Here is a 16433-nt window from a genome sequence, read left to right as displayed (position 1 = left end):
CATGCGCAGCAGTTTTTCACAATATGAGTTCATCATCTGGTCTCCTGCCTTCGCAGCTCTACATGGTGAGGACCATGCTGGAGTCCCTCATTGCGGACAAAAGCGGCTCCAAGAAGACTTTGCGGAGCAGTCTGGAAGGCCCCACCATCCAGGACATTGAGAAGTTTCACCGGGAATCCTTCTTCTACACCCACCTGCTCAACTTCAGCGGTGAGTCCACGGTCACCCGCACAGTCGCGCTAACAAACGTGATTTACCAGTCGCTCCCTGTCCCATGTAGAAACCCTGCAGAAATGTTGCGACCTCTCCCAGCTCTGGTTCAGGGAGTTCTTCCTGGAGCTCACCATGGGCCGCAGGATCCAGTTCCCCATTGAGATGTCCATGCCCTGGATCCTCACAGACCACATCCTGGAGACCAAGGAGTCGTCAATGATGGAGTGAGGACGATTTTCTGTATCAACTTACACATAATTCACACACATAGTCAGATGTCTCTAAAAAATTGGGATTACTGTAACAGTACACGTTGCCATGTTTTTGCTGCAGGATTATCTTGATTTGTGACGGATTAGACCTAATCCACGGCTGCACTGTAATTCCTCTTTCATTCTGAAAGTTGCACCGGCAAATGAAAATGTCAAACTAGCTCTGCTGTTTAATTGTATTTTTTAGAGCCACTGTACTCGGAAATGTCTAGTAGGTTCTTAAACTTTTTGACAAAGTACCTCCTCAGAAAATGTCCACCATAATGACCAACACTGAAATACGGCAGCAAAGTAGTAGGCCCAATCATTTATTAAAACAAGCCCAGGCATTTTATTTAACAAGTATTTTTAATATTTTCAGCCGCATTGCTTGAACAGTAACACTGTTTAAATATTTAAATGTTATTATTTTGTGTACCAATAGGTCAGGGGTTAGCAACCCAAAATTTTGAAAGATACATATTGGAGCAAAAATACAAAAATAAATCTATCTGAAGCTGCAAAAAATGTAAAAGCCTTTTTTTAAGTGTTATAATGAAGACAACACAGGATGTAAATGTCTATCTTAGCTTTATTCGCCTACTATCAAAATTACTTTGAAAGTCTTATGTAAGTGTTTTAATGAAGGCAACACATGATGTATGTGTCTATATTAGCCTACTATCAAAATTATTTTAAAAGTCTTATCTAAGCATTAAAATGAGGGCAACACATGATGTGTCTATATTAGCTTTATTAGCCTACTATCAAAATTATTTTAAAAGTCTTATCTAAGCATTAAAATGAGGGCAACACATGATGTGTCTATATTAGCTTTATTAGCCTACTATCAAAATTACTTTAAAAGTCTTATATAAGTGTTATAATGAAAGCAACACATGATGTGTTTGTATTAGCCTACTATCAAAATGACTTTAAAAGTATTATATAAGTGTTATAATGAAGACAACACATGATGTAAGTTTCTATATTAGCTATATTAGCCTACTATCAAAATTACTTCAAAAGTTCTATATAAGTGTTATAATGAAGGCAACACATGATGTGTCTATTAGCCTACTATCAAAATGACTTTAAAAGCGTTATATAAGTGTTATAATGAAGGCCACACATGATGTTTCTATAATAACCTACTATCAAAATGACTTTAAAAGTCTTATATAAGTGAACTATATTTATATAGCGCTTTTTCTCTAGTGACTCAAAGTGCTTTACATAGTGAAACCCAATATGTAAGTTACATTTTAAACCAGTGTGGCTGGCACTGGGAGCAGGTGGGTAAAGTGTCTTGCCCAAGGACACAACGGCAACCCTCAAGTTGCTGGCACGGCCGCTCTACCAACCGAGCTATACCACCCCACGAAGTGTTAAAATGAAGACAACACATGATGTACGTAAGTGTCTATATAGCTATATTAGCCTACTATCAAAATGACTGTGTCGTAGGCTGATACAAATCTTTTTTTGACAGAAATTTAATGTTTATTCTGCACTTTTTTTACAACTTTGGAAAGCATTAGTACAACTTCCCAGAGGGTGAGATAACTCCTGGAAATGATTGGCTAGGTATAGATGTGTGTGGCAACGGCAGGCCGTCTTCTTCTGATGGATTTATTACAATCTTTGCAAGCTGAGTAACATTTGCTGTGGTCTGGAACAATATTTTACCATTTCTGTGGTCTGGAACAACATGGCAACGTTTGCTATGGTCTGGAACAACATGGCAACTTTTGCTGTGGTTAGGAACAAAATGGTAAAAATTGCAGTGATCTGGAACAACATGGCAACATTTATTGTGGTCTGTAACAAAGTTGTAACAATTGCTGTGGTCCGGAACAACATGGCAACGTTTGCTGTGTTTAGGAACAAAATGGTAAAAATTACTGTGGTCTGGAACAACATGGCAATGTTTACTGTTGTCTGGAACAACATGGCAACGTGTACTGTGGTCTGTAACAAAGTTGTAACAATTGCTGTGGTCTGGAACAACATGGCAACGTTTACTGTGGTCTGTAACAAAGTTGTAACATTGCTGTGGTCCTGAACAACATGGCAACGTTTGCTGTGGTTGGGAACAAAATGGTAAAAATTGCTGTAGTCTGGAACAACATGGCAATGTTTACTGTGGTCTGGAACAACATGGCAACGTGTACTGTGGTCTGTAACAGAGTTGTAACAATTGCTGTGGTCTGGAACAAATGGCAACGTTTACTGTGGTCTGGAACAACATTGTAACAATTGCTGTGGTCTGCAACAACATGGCAGCGTTTGCTGTGGTCTGGAACAACATGGCAACGTTTACTGTGGTCTGGAACAACATTGTAACAATTTCTGTGGTTTGGAACAACATGCCAACGTTTGCTGTGGGCTGGAACAACATTGTAACAATTGCTGTGGTCTGGGACAACCTGGCAACGTTCGCTGCGTTCTGGAAACAACATTGTAACAATTGCTATGGTCTGGAACAACATAGCAATGTTTGCTGTGGTCTGGAACAACATTGTAACAATTGCTGTTGTCTGGAACAACATGGCAGCGTTTGCTGTGGTCTGGAACAAAATGGTAACGTTTGCTGTGGCTGTTCTGCCACATGTTTCAGGTATGTGCTCTATCCGCTGGACTTGTACAACGACAGCGCCCACTACGCCTTGACCAAGTTTCGGAAGCAGTTCCTCTACGATGAAATCGAGGCTGAGGTATGCACTCCCCAGTGAAACACGTAAAGGAAAACTGCACTTTTTTTTGGAATGATCCACAATTGCCATGCGGGACAAGAGGCGTCTTTCTCTCAAATAGTACAAAACTGCTAGCACAAGGCAGCTAGCAATGCAAGTAACGGGAATCCTTCTATATCGCCTACAAACTCCATCTCCGTGCAGTGACCTGCATAATACATCAACCAAGGTACAGTGACGTATCACCAAGGAACTACTTTTTTGTGGCACACTCACACAGCACCTTGCTCACAGTGCCCCAGGCTACTGGCAAGTTTTGAGAGGTATGCTGGCTCTTCCAGCATTTTTCTTGAAATGATGTTGAAATTACCAGCTCAACGAGGAGCACAAGAACGGTGCTGAAAGATACAAACATCCCAGTGAGAGTGGACATTTTTATGATCTTGTTTTTGTTTAGCACCAGTGCTACATGACGGTTTGGTCTTTCACTAGAGCTGGATCTGCTTTAACTTCTAAAGCTACGCCCGTTCAAAAAATTTAAAGAAAAGGAAAATATGGCCAAGCCAGGGAAAAAAACCTAAGTAAACATAAGCACATACAGCATAAGCACAAATTACTCAAGACTTGTAACAGTTAAAAGGGCCATACTTGTGGGTTGGGGTGTATGTGTGTGTGTATCTGTATAGAAGTAGTCCTTGGGTAGCCTAGAAGTCGCTTCCTACGGTGCCACAGCCTTTTGCCTCATTCCGCAGAGTGACATCGTGATAGATAACAGCTGCTTGCTGAGGCGTTCCAAGTCTCGCCTTGCAGAGTCAAAACCCTTCCCAATGTCCTCATAAGGAAGGTAGGAAGGGATTTCCGAGAGTCTAATTTTTCTGCACTGGTTATTAAAACTGACCACAATATCACCTTGCAGAGCGGAACACTTCTCCGAGATGTTATCCAGTTTGCCCTTTAGTTCAGGAACCGCAACAGTTTGAGTTCCTATCCCATCAATCATGAAGGCTGCTTACGTCTGGCCAATTATTCGATAGACCACAGCAGGGCTGGGCGATACAGCCTTTTTTTAATATCTCAATGTTTTTAGGCCATGTCACGATTAGGGTTGGGTATCGTTTGAATTCGAACTATTCAGATTTTTTGTTTCGATTCCGATTCCTGACGATTCTCGATTCCAATTCTTTCTTTAAAAAAAAAGGCAAGGTCAAAAAAAAGTTTTGAATTTTTTAAATGAGGTAGCTAACCTACAGTCTTTCTTAATGAAATAGTCAGACACTCTCCATCAATTTTAATTCTATTAACTTTTTATGAACTTTACTATAAATTCCTCACAGGGCTGTTTTCAACTAGAATATAAATATCAAATCTATGAACTTGAATATAAATATTATACATTATGAATACATTTTCACAGGGGTAAACTTTCATCAAGAGAGCTTTATTTTTGAAAACCTCATGAAAACACATTTTCATAAGTGTATGATGCTGCAGGAAACCTCATGAAAACACATTTACACACACAAGTGTGTGATGCTGCAGGGACTTAAACATGTTACCGTGCTCCCACTGATGGGCTAACCTGGTGCAGAAAAGCAAATAAACAATAAGAAACAACTTGCAAAACCCAGTCCAGATTAGCAGCAGGTACAGTATAAAATCAGAGACAGTTCTTGTTTAGAAAAATGACCATATCCGCCTTCTCAGGGAGGATGCGTGAGCGTTCTGGACAGATAGTGTCTCCTGTCCAAGACGGCACACGCATTTATTTGTACTCCATGAACTCGGAGGTGCTTCATCATGTTCGACGTGCACCCTCCTAAGCACGAAACAGTCCTGTCGCACGTCTTACATTTCGCCGATATTTCATTTTTTTAGTAAAATAAAGCCACACTTTCGACCGTCGACGCCCGCTATCTATGCTTGACTGACTCCCTCGGCTACATAGGCTCGGCTATGCTATCACTTACGGCGGTGGGCGCTTCTTCGTTGGTGTTCAGCGGCTTCTTCTTCCGGGTCGGCGGACTTATTATTTTTTTCCGGTCGGCGGACTGGGTATCGAAACTAGGAATCGAAATTTTAACTTTTGACAGATTCCAGGAGAATCGGAAAGTTAGTCCCGGTTCGAATCAATACTCTATACTCGATACCCAACCAAAGTCACGATACACGATATATATCTCCATATTTTGCCTTACCCTTAAATCAGGGGTGCCCATTACGTCGATCGCGATCGACTGGTCGATCTCGGAGGGTGTGTCAGTCGATCTCAAGCCAGGCATTAAAAAATAGACATAAAAATGAGCAATCATCAATCATACCAAGACTTCACTTTCGTCAGTTGTTTGACATTCTCGGCACCCGAGGATCTTGTGAGATGACGCTGGCTGCTGCGAGCTCATATTTAAGAAAAAAATCACTAACAGGGCGGACGCAGAGAAACACATTTTATTTCTAGAGACTCCGTACCTACTGTCAAAACTCTAAAGAACGACTGCACAGTTCCTGTCTTCACCATAAAAGACCTGTTTCATCCTGCCTGTGCTAACAAAATAAGAGTCTCAGAAAGCTAGCGTGCACAAGCTAGCAAGCTACGGAGTTTGATGCCAATGTATTTCTCCCCCGCCCTCAGCGACCGCTTTCTCACTTGCTTGCCCACCCGCACACTCACTGGCGTCACTCACCTGCTGCCAGACATTAAAGGGCCACACACATATGCTACTCTCATAACAAAGTGTTTAAAAACGAGTATGCAAGTTGGACAAATGAGATGCCAAATCCAACCACTTTCATGTGGTATTGGACAGAAAGGAGGACTTTTTTTTTTCCTCCATTTGAAAATGTGGACGTTATCAGCACCACTGTCTAATTCCAATCAATGCAAGTCATCAGAATCAAATACACCAACTTATATTCTTGTCTTCATGAAAGAAAGGAATCTATGTGTTAAACATGCTTGTATTATCATTAAACACCATTAACTTGTTAACAAAAATGTCTCTTTCATAAATAAATAAATATAAATTATAAATAGGAATGAGGTAGATCTCCTCGACTTGGTCAATTGAAAAGTAGCTCGCCTGCAGAAAAAGTGTGAGCGCCCCCGCCTTAAATGAACACTTGATGCATATAATCACAGCAGTGTGATGATTCCATGTGTCTACATTAACACATTCTTGTTCATACTGCATTAATATATGCTCATTTTAAACTTTCATGCAGAGAGGGAAATCACAACTAAGTCAATTTAGCAAAAGTGTATTTATTAAACAGTTATTAAGCAGTGGCACAAACATTCATGTCATTTCCAAAACAGAAAGTGCAATATTGTCAGAGACATTTTTAAACAAGCTATGACTGCACTTTTGTGCATGATGTCACTAAGATGACATCAAAAGAACACTAAATTAAAGTGCACTTTTTGTACCGAACGCCACTACAATAGTTAAAAACAAATAAAGTGCACTTTTGTGCATGATGTCACTCAAGATATTTCAGTAACTGTAAAATAAAAATGAGCTGCATAATAGGAAATCAAATAGTGTATGTCCTTCGCTATGTGGTAGGTTCCTGCGGACGTTATCTCCTGTTGTTGACTTTTTTTTCTCCATACGGTGTTGAGAAATCGTTGTCTCAGCATTTTGTTGGTGTGGCACCGGCCGGAGATGTATACATGCGGAGTTTCAAGCACTCCTTATTCGGGGGACTTTTCAAACGATGCTACAATAGCACTGCTGCTACTTTTTGTAGCAACGCTTTTGCCGAGAAAATGTTTAACCTATTCCTGCTTGAAGCCAAACCACCACCAGACAATGGACCCCCTCCTGTTTTTCTTGGGAATGAATTCTTCCTTCATTTGTTCCCAGATTCGCACCTTGTCTCTCTCGTATTACCACCCGCACCTCACCGTTAGCATCACAGCTAATGGTACCATGTCGCTACCTTTCTGCTCCGCGGGAGGGTGTGCTGTTGCACACGTGGCGTTTATAAGAAGGTGCGCTTGGTTTACGTCTCTGTGAGAAGGAGAGACAAGAAAGAGTGGGAAGAGCCTGTAGTGCAGGGGTGCCCACACTTTTTCTGCAGGCGAGCTACTTTTCAATTGACCAACTCGAGGGGATCTACCTCATTTATATATATCATTTATATTTATTTATTTATGAAAGAGACATTTTTGTAAACAAGTTAAATGTGTTTAATGATAATACAAGCATGTGTAACACATATAGATGTCTTTCTTTCACAAAGACAAGAATATAAGTTGGTGTATTACCTGATTCTGATGACTTGCATTGATTGGAATCACACAGTAATGATGATAACGCCCACATTTTCAAATGGAGGAGAAAAAAAGTTGTCCTTTCTGTACAATACCACATGAAAGTGGTTGGTTTTTGGCATCTAATTCATCCAGCTTCCATACACTTTACAAGAAAAACATTGGCGGCAAATTCCGCAGCTTGCTTGATTGACATTCACGGCACCCGAGGGTCTTGTGAGATGACGCTGGCTGCTGCCAGTTCATTATTATGAAAAAATGACGGAGAGGAAAGCGAGAAACACTTTTTATTTCAACAGACTTTCGCGCCGTCCCTTCCGTCAAAACTCTAAAGGCCGACTGCACATTTCCTATCTTCACAATAAAAGCCCTGCTTCATGCTGCCTGCGCTAACAAAAGTCTCAGAAAGCTGGCGTGCACAAGTGATGTGCACGCCAGCTTTCTGAGGGATCGCTTGTGCACGCCAGCTTTCTGAGACTTTAGTTAGCGCAGGCAGCATGAAGCAGGGCTTTTATTGTGAAGATAGGAAATGTGCAGTCGGCCTTTAGAGTTTTGACGGAAGGTACGGCGCGAGAGTCTGTTGAAATAAAAAGTGTTTCTCGCCTTCCTCTCGGTCATATTTTCATAATAATGATCTTGCAGCAGCCAGCGTCATCTCACAAGACGCTCCGGTACCGTGAATGTCATTTAAGTGACGTCTTGGTGAAGATTGATGATCACTAATTTTTAGGTCTATTTTTTTTAAAAGCCTGGCTGGAGATCGACTGACACACCCCCCGCGGTCGACTGGTAGCTCGCGTTCGACGTAATGGGCACCCCTGGTGTAGTGTAATGCCCGCAGCTAAAAGCAACTGCGTGAGAACGTATACTCCAATATCACGATATAGTCATTTTCTGTATCGCACAGAGACAAACCCGTCATCTATCGAGTATATGGATATATCGCCCAGCCCTAAGCCCAGCTTCTTCCTGCTCCTTTTCGGACGTGCTGTAATGAAACATGTGATGCATGACATTGTATCACATGCATGTTCCAAATGAACTGAAACTGAAGTGACAAGTAGTGACCTGGGGGAGCTCCGCCTCCGTCTGCAGCGTTGCGCCCTGCTTTTTGCCCGCAGGCGCGGGACAAAAAGAGCGAATGAAGCGTAGTACTGGCAGGTACATTTGGCTCCATGGAGGTTCCACTGCAACATCTTCTTGTCTTCTTTCAGGTCAACTTGTGCTTTGATCAGTTCGTCTACAAGCTGGCCGATCAGATCTTTGCCTACTACAAGATCCTGGCCGGAAGGTAGCTCATCAGAGTGGATTCTCCTCCACGGGAGCGTAATAACGCTGTCTGGGTTCCCCTAGTCTCCTGCTGGACAAACGTCTGAGGGCCGACTGCAAGAACCAGGGAGCCAACATCCCCTGGCCCTCCTCCAACCGCTACGAGACCCTGCTGAAGCAGCGCCACGTCCAGGCATGTTCCTCCCCCTGCTCCCGCCGTCTGCATCTTCTGACTCGGTGGTCTTCCCGCAGCTCCTGGGACGCTCCATAGACCTGAACCGGCTGATCACCCAGAGGATCTCGGCCGCTCTCTACAAGTCCCTGGAGTTGGCCATCAACCGCTTTGAGAGCGAGGACCTCACCTCCATCATGGTAGAACCTTATTTGCTCCATAACCATGACTTTCTTCTGTTTTCACCAAGTCATTTACAAAAGGTAGACACACTAGGCTGTAGGCTACGAGGAGCTAGCAGCTACACAACAGCTAAGCACACAATAGCACACAAGCTAGACAAAGGTAATAATCATTGAACAGTTAAACAGCACATTTGTCAACATAATTACACAAACCTTCCAAGGCCAAGTAACAAATGTGTCCACATCATTTAACGTGCTAATTGTTGTGGCCACTAGGTGTTACCAAAAACAAATGCTACTCCACTTCAACTTAAAGTCCATTAACTAGAAAATGCAATTTTGTGAGAAATTACGTGAGGATGCTGAAAAGCCAAGCTGAAATGTTAAAATGACAGTTCGCATGCATAAAGTACCAAAATGTACAACTCTGGGGTGTATGCCTTCAGCTAACATGTTGACTGTTAGCATGCTAACAGTAAGCATGTGTCACCTACCCAAATGAAAGACTGTTAGGTGTATGTCTGAAACATTTGCCAAAAAAGCTTGTATGTTGCAATTCTAGAATGTTACATGCTAAACATTCAGCATTGGCAAGTACAAAAATATCAGACCTCCGTGTATACATGTGAAATTAGCTTAAAAGCTGTTAATGTCAACATGCAAACAGTTGGCATGCGCCAAGTGCCAAAATAAACAGCACTAGGTAAAGAAGCTGGCGTGCTAGCAGTTAACATGCGACACCTGCAAAAATAGCCACAAAACAGGTTTACCTGCTAACAGTTACAATGCAACAAATGCCAAAATAAACACAAGCAAAAATAGCCAAAACAGAACGTTAGCATGTGTCAAGTACCAAAATAAAGGACATCTGCAAAATAGTTTAGCTAACAGTTAGCATGCGAAAAGTACTAAAATGAATGAAACCTGCAAAAATAATCTTGTATGCTAACAGTTGTGAAGTGAAGTGAATTATATTTATGTAGCGCTTTTCTCTAGTGACTCAAAGCACTTTACATAGTGAAACCCAATATCTAAGTTACATTTAACCCAGTGTGGGTGCCACTGCGAGCAGGTGGGTAAAGGGTCTTGCTCAAGGACACAACGGCAGTGACTAGGATGGTGGAAGCAGGGATCGAACCTGGAACCCAGACGTTGCAAGCACGGCCACTCTACCAACCGAACTATTGCGCCCCAGTTAGAATGCAACCAATGCCAAAATAAACAACACATGCAAAAATAGTTTAAAAAAAAAAAATAGTGTGCATGCTAACAGTTAGCATGTGTCCAGTACCAAAATAAAGGACATCTGCAAAAATAGTTTACAAAAAAGCTTGCATGCTAACAGTTAGCATGTGTCTAGTAGCAAAATAAAGGAGATCTGCAAACATAGCTATAAAAAAAAGTTAAGCTAACAGTTAGCATGCAAAAAGTACCAAAATGAACTACACCTGCAAAAATAGCTCAAAAAAAATATTGCATGCTAACAGTTAGAATGCAACAAATGCCGAAATAAATGACACATGCAAAAATAGCTTAAAAAAAAAAAAAAGCTTGCATTCTAACATTTAGCATGTGTCCAGTACCAAAGTAAAATGCACCTGTAAAAATAGCTTACAAAAAAGCTTGTATGCTAATAGTTAGCATGTGTCAAGTACCAAAACAAAGGACATCTTATTATGATCCATTATTATTTATTATTATTATTATTATCTTATGAATCCATTATGGATTGAACTTTCACAGTATCATGTTAGACCCGCTCGACATCCATTGCTTTCCTCCTCTCCAAGGTTCTCATAGTCATCATTGTCACCGACGTCCCACTGGGTGTGAGTTTTCCTTGCCCTTATGTGGGCCTACCGAGGATGTCGTGGTGGTTTGTGCAGCCCTTTGAGACACTAGTGATTTAGGGCTATATAAGTAAACATTGATCGATTGATTGACATCTTCAAAAATAGCTAAAGCAAAGTTTAGCTAACAGTTAGCATGCGAAAAGTACCAAAATGAATGACACCTGCAAAAATAGCAAAAAAAAATATTGCATGCTAACAGTTAGAATGCCTAAATAAACAACACTTGCAAAAATAGCCAAAACACACAAAAAAGCTTGCATGTTAACAGTTAGCATATGTCAAGTACAAAAATAAAGGACATCTGCGAAAATAGCTAAAAAAAAAGTTCAACAGTTAGCATGTAAAAAGTACCAAAATGAATGACACCTGCAAAAATAGCTAAAATAAATATTGCATGCTAAGAATCAGAATCACAAATACTTTAAATACTTTAGAATGCAACAAATGCAAAAATAAACGACACATGCAAAAATAGCTAAAAAAACCCCAACCTTGCATGCTAACAGTTAGCATGCGTCCAGTACCAAAATAAAGGACATCTGCAAAATAGGTAAAACAAAAAAGCTGCAAAAATGCAAAATTAGCTTAAAAAAAGCTTGCATGCTAACAGTTAGCATGCAACAAATGCCAAAATAAATGACACAAGCAAAAATAGCTAAGAAAAAAAAGAATGTTGAATGCTAACAGTTAGCATGTGTCAAATACCAAAATAAAGCACACCTGCAGAAATAGCCTACAAAAAACTTGCATGCTAACAGTTTGCATGCGACAAATGCCAAAATAAGCGACACATGGAAAAATAGCTTTACAAAAAAAAGAGGCTTGCACAGGACATGTGAGATGTTAGCGTGTGGTGTGTCTGCAGGAGCTGGAAGGCCTGGTGGAGATCAACCGCCTGACTCACAAGCTCCTCTGCAAGTTCCTGACTCTGGACAGCTTTGACGCCATGTTCCGCGAGGCCAACCACAACGTGTCTGCGCCGTACGGCCGCATCACGCTGCACGTCTTCTGGGAGCTCAACTACGACTTCCTGCCCAACTACTGCTACAACGGCTCCACCAACAGGTGAGGGCGTGCCAGCACGTCTATGACATCATCGCTGAGGCCCCTACTTTGTGTCCAGGTTTGTGCGCACCGTGCTGCCTTTCTCCCAGGAGTTCCAGAGGGACAAGCCGCCCAACGCCCAACCCCAGTACCTTTTTGGCTCCAAGGTCAGTGGCTCTCAACCTCAATCAGGGCTCTTCAAAGAGAAGGGGCCCCTACTTGCATATACTGTATGAAAAGTGATAGGGAGAAAGAGAAGGGGCCCTTACTTGCATATCGTGTAGGAAAATTCTGTCTGTTAGCATGTTGACATTGACATGCTGACTGTTAGCATGTTGACATTGACATGCTGACTGTTAGCATGTTGACATTGACATGCTGGCTGTTAGCATGTTGACATCAACATGCTGACTGTTAGCATGTTGACATTGACATGCTGGCTGTTAGCATGTTGACATTGACATGCTGACTGTTAGCACGTTGACATCGACATGCTGGCTGTTAGCATGTTGACATTGACATGCTGACTTTTAGCACGTTGACATCGACATGCTGGCTGTTAGCACGTTGACATCGACATGCTGGCTGTTAGCATGTTGACATTGGCATGCTGGCTGTTAGCATGTTGACATCAACATGCTGACTGTAAGCATGTTGACATTAACATGCTGGCTGTTAGCATGTTGACATCAACATGCTGACTGTAAGCATGTTGACATTAACATGCTGACTGTTAGCATGTTGACATTAACAAGCTGGCTGTTAGCATGTTGACTTCAACATGCTGGCTGTTAGCATGTTGACATCAACGTGCTGGTTGTTAACATGTTGGCTGTTAGCATGTTGACTTCAACATGCTTACAGTTAGCACGTTGACATCGACATGCTGGCTGTTAGCATGTTGACATTGACATGCTGGCTGTTAGCATGTTGACATCGACATGCTGGCTGTTAGCATGTTGACATCGACATGCTGGCTGTAAGCATGTTGATATTGACATGCTAACTGTTAGCATGTTGACATCAGCATGCTGGCTGTTAGCATGTTGACATTGACATGTTGGCTGTTAGCATGTTGACGTTGGCTGTTAGCATGTTGACATTGACAAGCTGGCTGTTAGCATGTTTGCATCGACATGCTGGCTGTTAGCATGTTGACATTGACAAGCTGGCTGTTAGCATGTTTGCATCGACATGCTGGCTGTTAGCATGTTGACATCGACGTACTGGCTGTTAACATGTTGGCTGTTAGCATGTTGACTTCAACATGCTTACAGTTAGCATGTTGACATCGACATGCTGGCTGTTAGCATATTGGCATCGACATGCTGGCTGTTAGCATGTTGGCATCGACATGCTAACTATTAGCATGTTGACGTTGACATGCTTACAGTTAGCATGTTGACATCGACATGCTGGCTGTTAGCATGTTGACATCGACATGCTTACAGTTAGCATGTTGACATCGACATGCTTACAGTTAGCATGTTGACATCGACATGCTGGCTATTAGCATGACCTGATCAAGTGCAGCCTGAAAGAATTGATGAGTCAGGGAAACCTTTTAATTTATCCAACAAGACCCCAAAAGGGACAAGCGGTACAAAATGGATGGATGGAAGATGAATGCTGATCGTCGTACAACACAAGGTTTCAAACTAGCTCGCTTGCAGACTTCTTAGCCAGCGTCCTCAGCTCATGGTCACGGTTGGCCAGGAGCGGCGTTCGCATCACCGCGCCCCTTTTGGCGCCGGTGTCACAGCTGCCCCGTGGGGTGCACAGGCGTCCGGATGCGGGTCCGTCCTCACTGACCGTGTCAGTCGCCGCGGGGCGGTCGTCGGCTCCCCTAGCGGGGACATTGCGGCCGTTGTGCCGGCACCCCCACAGCAGCGCGGCGGCTGCGAGCAGCAGCAATACGCAGCAGGTCAGCCACACCCCCACGCCGCTCTCCCAGCCGGCCCGGTCCTGAGCCTCGCCGTCGCTCAGAGTAACAAACACTTGGCATTGGTCGCGCAGCGGGTCGGCGGCCTGGCAAGTGACGCACAGGAAATAGGCGGTCTGCGGCAGCAGGTTGGCCAGGCGGGTGCTGGTCTGGCTGACGGGGATGCGCTCCTCGTGCATGAAGCTCCTGCGCTTGAAGCCCAGCAGGAGGCTGCTCCACTTGGGGTCGTACATGACGCTGTAGAAGGAGTCCAGGCAGCCGGGGGCCGCCGGCCAGCTCACGCGGGCGCAGGTGGATGAAACGTTGTAGACTGTGATCCCCATGACGTTTCCTGAGAGTGTGGCGCTCAGAGAGAAACACCTGGAGGTGACGGATCCCAAATACATATCAGCAGGTGCCCCCGTAAATCTGTCCTATAACTTGAAACTTGTCATATATTAACTGTTAGCATTTTAACTTTTTAAGCCAAAAATGCCCCCGTACACCTCAATCCTGTAACTTGGAACTTTTTGTATATTAACTGTTAGCATTTTAACTTTTTAAGCCAAAAATGCCCCCATATACCTCAGTCTTATAATGTGGTACTTGTCGTTTAACTGTTAGCATGCTAACTTTTTTAGCCAAAAATGCCCTTGTACAACTCAGTCATACCTTGGTGCTTGAAATCTGTTTACTGTTAGCATGCTAACTTTTTTTTGCCAAATTTTCCCCCCTATATCTCAGTCCTATAACTTGGTACTTGACAGATGTTTATTGTTGGCATGCTAACTTTTTAAGCCAAAAATGCCGGTACAACTGAGTCATACCGTGGAGCTTGACATATGTTACCTGTTAGAATGCTAACTTTTTATTTGCCAAATTTTCCCCCATAAACCTCAGTCCTATACCTTTGTATTTGTCATTTGTTAACTGTTAGCATGCTAACTTTTTTTTTTAAGCCAAAAATGCTTCTGCACAACTCAGTCATACCTTGATACTTGTCGTATGTTAACTGTGAGCATGCTAACCCTTTTAGCCAAAAATGGCCCCGTACACCTCAGAGTTCTGTCACGTGGTACGAGACTCATGCTAACTTTTAGCATGCTAACTTTTTTAGCCAAAAATGCCCCTGCACAACTCAGTCATACCTTGGTACTTGACATCTGTTAACTGTTAGCATGATAACTTATTTTGCCAAATTTCCCCCCGTACACCTCAGTCCTATTACTTGGTACTTGCTGTTCGTTTACTGTTAGCATGCTAACTTTTTAGCCAAATTTTCCCCTGCACAATTCAGTCATACCTTGATACTTGTCGTATGTTAACTGTTAGAATGCTAATCCTTTTAGCCAAAAATGGCCCCGTACACCTCAAAGTTCTATCATGTGGTACGAGACTCATGCTAACTTTTAGCATGCTAACTTTTTTAACCAAAAATGCCCCTGCACAACTCGGTCATACCTTGGTACTTGACATCTGTTAACTGTTAGCATGATAACTTTTTTAGCCATATTTCCCCCCGTACACCTCACTCCTATAACTTGGTACTTGTCGTTTGTTAGCTGTTATCATGCTAACCTTTTTAGCTTATTTTGCCTCTGTACACATCATAGTCTTATAACATGGTACTTAACTCATGCTAATTGTTAGCATGCTAGCTTATTGTAGCCAATTTTGAGTGCGTACGGCCTAGAGTCATAGAACTTGAAATGTGTTCCACTCTGTCGGCGTGCCAACGTTAGCATTTAAGGATCAAAGGATTCACCAAATTGTGTATTCTGTTTGACCTGGTTGTCCTCCATGAGCATCACACAGATGTCAGCCAGCAGGGCGGAACAATAGCGAAGATAATAAGCAATCTGAAAGGGATGTTCTGCAACTAAGCTCAGCCAGCAGCAGGGTGCGGGGTTGCGATTAAGTTACATAATGCCCAGCGAGGTCGTTAGGTCGCCACCTTCACGATCAGCGGTGAAACATTCAACTGGCAATTTGACTTCTTTTTAGAATATGGAACTGTTGCTCCGCATTTAAAATGTCACGTTCAAAACTCCCAAAGTCAATCATTTTGATCCTGTCTTCAGTTTATAACTTTAAAGTGTACAGAAAATAGTGCATGTCTTCTTATGATCATAATAATTGCATACATTGCTGTTTTAAGGTGAATGAAGTCAAACAAGTTAGCGTAACCATAGCAACTGAAGTTGTATAGAATATTGAATTATTAATATAGTAATAATATTTGTATAAATTGCTGTTTAAAGGTGAATGAAGTCAAACAAGTTAGTGTAACCATAGCAACAGAAAATGTATAGAGTATTGAATATTTAAAATAATATAATTCCATAAATTGCTTTTTAAAGGTGAATGAAGTCAAACAAGTTAGTATCACCATAGCAACGGAAGATGTGTAGAATATTGAATTATTAATAATAATAATAATTGCATAAATTGCTGTTTAAAGATGAATGAAGTCAAACAAGTTAGTGTAACCATAGCAACAGAATGTGTACAATATTATTATAATAATAATTACATAAATTGCTGTTTAAAGGTAAA

General features: G+C 42.1%; 2 protein-coding genes across 3 annotated transcripts in view; one reads left to right on the top strand and one right to left on the bottom strand.

The window, feature by feature from the left end:
* Window positions 1-16433, top strand: part of cyfip1 (cytoplasmic FMR1 interacting protein 1) — a 102358-nt gene that overhangs the window by 55231 nt on the left and 30694 nt on the right. For both annotated transcript variants that reach the window (XM_061887895.1, XM_061887894.1), the window contains exons 16-23: window positions 57-210; window positions 281-437; window positions 3085-3181; window positions 8648-8724; window positions 8787-8895; window positions 8955-9074; window positions 11778-11977; window positions 12036-12123. In XM_061887895.1, the coding sequence (XP_061743879.1) occupies window positions 57-210; window positions 281-437; window positions 3085-3181; window positions 8648-8724; window positions 8787-8895; window positions 8955-9074; window positions 11778-11977; window positions 12036-12123 (1002 nt within the window). The remainder of the gene's footprint in view (window positions 1-56; window positions 211-280; window positions 438-3084; window positions 3182-8647; window positions 8725-8786; window positions 8896-8954; window positions 9075-11777; window positions 11978-12035; window positions 12124-16433) is intronic.
* LOC133543487 (fibronectin type III domain-containing protein 9) overlaps window positions 13512-16433 on the bottom strand; it is a 4042-nt gene continuing 1120 nt past the window's right edge. Inside the window, exon 2 of the mRNA XM_061888074.1 lies at window positions 13512-14258. Within this exon, the coding sequence (XP_061744058.1) occupies window positions 13610-14221 (612 nt within the window). The 5' untranslated portion in view covers window positions 14222-14258 and the 3' untranslated portion in view covers window positions 13512-13609. The remainder of the gene's footprint in view (window positions 14259-16433) is intronic.

The sequence above is a fragment of the Nerophis ophidion genome, linkage group LG26 (assembly GCF_033978795.1).
Source record: "Nerophis ophidion isolate RoL-2023_Sa linkage group LG26, RoL_Noph_v1.0, whole genome shotgun sequence".
In the NCBI taxonomy this organism is placed as follows: Eukaryota; Metazoa; Chordata; class Actinopteri; order Syngnathiformes; family Syngnathidae; genus Nerophis; species Nerophis ophidion.
Note: the sequence above shows the minus strand (reverse complement) of the source record. Positions and strands in the feature narration are given on the sequence as shown.